At 43.4% G+C, this 5,504-nt stretch overlaps 1 protein-coding gene across 1 annotated transcript; it reads right to left on the bottom strand.

The window, feature by feature from the left end:
• Positions 1–344: 344 nt before the first annotated feature.
• LOC141988198 (protein HP-25 homolog 1-like) lies at positions 345–4,798 on the bottom strand. Its single transcript, XM_074954060.1, is given in 4 exon segments — positions 345–2,065; positions 3,535–3,660; positions 3,663–3,704; positions 4,756–4,798. Coding segments are annotated over 4 exon segments (714 nt in total). The 3' UTR covers positions 345–1,562.
• Positions 4,799–5,504: the final 706 nt, after the last annotated feature.

The following is a 5,504-nucleotide window of genomic DNA, read 5'->3' as shown; positions in this document are numbered from 1 at the left end:
ACTCAGCAGGTTACCTATCTCCAGCACCCAGACATCCAGTTCCCAATGGGATCCAAACCCCAAATAAATCTGTTTTACTCTGTATAAAGCTTATACAGGGTAAACTCATAAATTGTCCACCCTCTATAACACTGATAGAGAGTTGTTGCACAGCTGTTTGCTCTCCCAGGTATTAATAACTTATTCTGGGTTTATTAATAAACAAAAGTGATTTTATTAAGTATAAAAAATAGGATTTAAGTGGTTGAAAGTAATAACAGACAGAACAAAGTAAGTCACCAAGCAAAATAAAGCAAAAACACACAAGTCTAAGCCTAATACATTAAGAAACTGATTACAGGTAAATCTCACCCTTAGAGATGTTCCAATAAGCTTCTTTCACAGACTAGACTCCTTCCTAGTTTGGGCCCAGTCCTTTCCCCGGTACAGTCCTTGTTAGTTCCAGCAGGCATCTTAGGTGAAAGGCAAGGGCTTTCTCATGACTGGGAGCCTCTTTGTTCTGTTCCACCACCTTTTATATCTTTGGCACAAGGCAGAAATATTTTGTCTCTCTGGGTTCCCACCCCTCCTTCTAAATGGAAAAGCACCGGGTTTAAGATGGATTCCAATATCAGGTGCCATGTTTGCATGTCCTGTGAGACCCCCTCCATTCTTCCAGGGCTGGTCCGCACGTATACCGGAAGGCTTGCAGGAAAATAAACCATTTACAACTAATCATCCTAGTCAATGGGAGCCATCAAGATTCTAAACCAACATTAATGGCCCACACTTTGCATAATTACAATAGAACCTCAGAGTTATACTTCATATTCCTAGTTTCAGATACAAGAATGATACATTCATACAAATAGGATGGACACACTCAGTAGATTATAAGCTCTGAAATTATACCTTACAAGAGACCTTTTGCATAAAGCATATTTCAGTTACATTATATTCACACTTACAAACATATTTTTATAAAGCATATGGAGTGCCACGTCACAGATGGAATCTTTTGGGAATTTAGCTGTGGAGTTCTAGGAAGTGTCTACTGAGCATGTGTGAACTGCACATTTTCAAAGTCTTATAACGCGGCTAAATTTGGGCAGCTTTTCAAAGCAATGCCAACAGGAACATCCCAGACACAAAAGCCATTCCCTTGCCAAATATCAAGAACTTGCTCCAAAGTATGGGGGCATTAGAGCTTCTCAAACAAAAAGTCACCAGAGTTTTTTAACACAGGCAAAATGTATTTTCCCTTATACTCATTCTCAGAATCGGCTAAAGTGTTTTCGCTGACATTTTCCAAAAACATTCAGGGACAGTCAGACACCTGGCATGGAAATTTTCAGCCCAAACCATTGAAGTTTGGAAAAGTTATAAACAACAAAAACTGTGTCTTATAATGGGAAGTGTAGGGCCACCATAATAGTAGGCGGTGCTACCATAATAACAGATGCCGCTATAATATGGGATCAGACTCTGACAAAACCTCCTGCCTCCCTCACCCTCAGGTATACTTTCCTCATCTCTTAAATTCTGACACAATGGTGAGGCTAATTCAGAAGTTTTTCAGAAATCTAAATTTCAAATATCAGGTAACCCAAAAAGTAGCTTGTGTGTGTCGCTCCATTACTTTCCTGGTTCACTTCTAACCAGACCTTGTCACCCTTCTCCAGCTTAAGGACTGTACTTCCTGACATATTTTCATAAGAGTTTAGGGTGGTCTGATATGATCCTATCACCGCTTGGCTGTTTTTCATTAGCTGAATGGTTGTGGTGTTCCGGTACAACTCTACATTGTAGCCAAAGTAATAAACTCCAGGTATTTGGCAAGTGAAAATTCCAGTGGCCTTATCAAAATGTTGCTGATCATTGTATAAGATTTCATGAAATATAATTGGTTGTTTAGGAGCTGGATAGTTTTTGGCAAGTTGCATGGCAAAAGCAGATTTCTGACGTGGTGAGCATTCTCCTGGGCTTCCTTGTGGGCCGGTGGGACCTGGTTGTCCACTTTCGCCCTTTGGTCCCATTGGACCTAGTTTTCCTGGAGGGCCCTGTGGCCCACGCGTTCCTGTGGAACCTGAAAAAGATTAAAAAAGAATGAGCTAGAAGCAGATACTTTTCCATTTGTTCTCATCCTGCTCTAATGTGACTCATTTAAAATCCCCAAAAACTTCTTTGTTGACAATGCCTGCAGAGTGTCAGTTAGAGACACTGCCCAACAGGGTGGGATTAAACTACAATTTAAAGCATTGCAAACTCCCTAAAGTAAGAGAAATACTCATACCATACCCAAAAACTCTGTTCAAAGTAAAACAGCCTCAGCTTTAACTCCAGAAAAAACACACTACTCCTAATTATTGTCCTTGGGAGTGAAAATGTTTGACTGACACACACTCTTTGTGGTTTATTCCTAATGCCCTGGTGTGTGCCTACGTGTTTAGGCTCATGAAGCATTCTCAGGTGGGATGTATGTCTACAGGAGTGTATGTGGATGAAGAGTGAGTAGAGCTCTGTCTTTAACACTTCTGTGGGTGGATGTTGTCCCCTCTCTGGGATCTCAGAGCAAGGAGGCGATCATTTATCCTAAAACAATGGAATTCATTCAGTGCTGGATGTAAAGCAGGGTCAGAGGGGAGGTGATTTGCAGAGCCCCTATGCTGGAGCTGCTGGGGGCTGGATTGCTGCCCCCCCCCGCCCCCAATCCCCCGAGCAGTTTAATTTAGCTCGAGCTTCCCTAATAGAGCTGGTCAAAAAATAATCCATTTTTTCTCCCCCCATAGAATTTTTTTTTGACAAAACAAACTTTCAACAACAAAACAAATTATTTATTTTTGGGGGGGAGGGGAGGAAACAAAATTGTAAACTTGAAGAAAAGTTTCACAGGGGAAATTTCACCCTCAGTGAGTTCTATTCCCTGTCTTGTGCCCCCATAAAGCTCCTACGGCATTGCAAAAGGGGAGAATCACTGGGGGACAGCAATACCCTGGCTCCATCCTTGATATGCCCCCTTACCGCCTCAGAACTGCCTGAAACATGTATGTGTGGGCACTCAACGCCCCCACCACCACCACCTGAGAATGCTTCATGAGCTGAAACACTAAGTCTAACCCAGAGCATTAGGAATAAAGCACCAGGAGAGTGTGTCAGTCAAACATTTTCACTCCCTGGTAAGGCCATTAAGGTGGATTGAGAGGTAAGTTTTGTTGTTTTTTTTTTACTTGCCAAAAACCCAGTTCCGGATTTTGAATTTCACTGCAAAGTCTCTCCATGATGAAACCATTCCTAACTGTTGTTATCCAAATGTCTCTCACTGCATTTCTCGGCAGAACATCTGGTGTCTAATATAAATACATACCATATTCCTACCTTCAGAAAGGGCAAATCTCTGATGTTAGGATCATAATTCTATCACTAAATAACTGTTGCTATGAAATGATTCTGGTTGTTCTAAATATGCAATGTATTGAATTCTGAATGAGAAAACTGGTGAAACAGTGCTATCAGAAGTTGGTATTGGATTAAATGACTCACTCAAATGTGACTTACCTGGTTCCCCTCTGAGTCCCTTCTCCCCTTTCTCCCCATTGAGCCCGTTGTGCCCATTATGACCAGGAATTCCATTGTTCCCAGGAGGACCTTGGGGTCCTGGGAGACATGGAGCAAGATGTCTACTTCCTCTACTGCCACAGTGACTGAAACGGCCAAAATCCAGACCCCTGGAGGGGGAGAAAGGGGAAAGCCATTCATTAGAGCTTGCTAGCAGTGATCTTCTACACGCAAAATACAAAAACAGCCATATAGATTGGGGTTCCAGGATGTGAACTGCACAATATTTCTCAGCCTACTACTACTCAAATCATCATTAATCACATTTATTATGTTAGTGCCTAAGGGCCACCAAGATCAGGGCCCTATTGTGCTAGGCATTCTACAAACACAGGGCAGTAGGCCCCAGAGATCTTACATATGTGGGACAAAGCCTTAAAATAAGGGTGCTCTTGTATCTCAGTACAAATGATCCCCGGGGTGGAATTTGGCCCTGGAGTGGAAGGGGCAGAGTAGGAGAAAGTTTTATATAATGGTAGCACTAGCAACTCTAGGCTCCCTAAAAGGTTTGGGTGCCCACCCCCTTCGCACACTAGAGGTGTGAACTTCTGGCCCAACTGAAGTCAGTGGCAGAAATCCTATTGACTATGTTGGGGCTGGGATTTCCCCCCAGATGTCTGACCTAACACAAAAAGAAAAGGAGGACTTGCGGCACCTTACAGACTAACCAATTTATTTGAGCATAAGCTTTTGTGAGCTACGAAAGCTTATGCTCAAATAAATGTGTTAGTCTCTAAGGTGCCACAAGTCCTCCTTTTCTTTTTGCGAATACAGACTAACACGGCTGCTACTCTGAGACCTAACACAGCGGCACAGTGAGGAACAAATATTGCACCTTTTCAAAGTCTATCGCCGTTGCTATTGAGCTGTTCCTGATCTTAGAGCCACTGTTCCTGCCTCCGGACTGAAGCCGGCAGAATGCCTTTCGAGCCTGCCTTTGTGCAGTGCGCAGCCTTCCCCACACAAAGCCACCCTTCCCAGTGCTGGGGTGTTAACAGCCACAATTAAGCCCATTGTATTAATGAGGGATGGAGGGCCTGATTGCCCTCTCTATCCCAGTTAGACACTGGCAGAGCTCCACTGATGCCCAGAGTTACTGCTGGTTTTCCCCCAGTATGAGAGGAGAATCAAGCCATTTATCTCCACAAGAACGAAACTCACCTGATAAAAACACGCTGTGAGTTTCTCGTCTTTCCCGTGACATCCCGACAGCTGGAAAACCAGCTCCTTCGAGAGACCGTTTTCCTGAGTCCCTGTATCCTGCTCCTCACCCTTCTGCTTAGGACCCTCAAAGACACAGCTATGACTAAACAGCTTCCTTCATCACTGCTTTGTGCACAGATGACCTACTGTGACCCTGCCTGTTCTAGGACTGACCTTCCTCCAACCAACAGGATACATTCCCTGCTTGCTTCCTGTTTGCTCATTGTGCTCTCGGGGTGTGCTGTTGTAAGGCTGCTCTGCTCCACTCTGCTAGTTGCTGTATCTTTTTAAATAACAGTAATGAAAAATAACAGGCTATGTCTAACACAAATATTACTGACTAATCTAATTGCTGTTTTTGGGTACGGAGCCAAATTCAGCCCTGGTATAATCCCATTGATGATAAGACAGTTACACTAGGGTGAATTTGGCTCATTTCCTTATTTGTTCTGCCAACTATCGCTGTGGGTCATACTCTGGCAGGCTGAATGTGGAACAGAGGGACTACAAGGGAAAAGACAGGCTGGTATAGCCAACTAGAGAACAGGCTATTGTTCAGGAATGCAGAGGCCTAGGTTTACATAAACATGATCTATCCGTATACAGGCCTGTTTGACCAGCTGTCTTTATTAAATTTCCTGGGCGGGGAGGGGAAGAATAGTTATGTACAGGAAAAAGTGGTGTTGAGACTTTGGGCAAATCTACAT

This window comes from Natator depressus, chromosome 1 (genome assembly GCF_965152275.1).
Source record: "Natator depressus isolate rNatDep1 chromosome 1, rNatDep2.hap1, whole genome shotgun sequence".
Taxonomy (NCBI): Eukaryota; Metazoa; Chordata; order Testudines; family Cheloniidae; genus Natator; species Natator depressus.
Note: the sequence above shows the minus strand (reverse complement) of the source record. Positions and strands in the feature narration are given on the sequence as shown.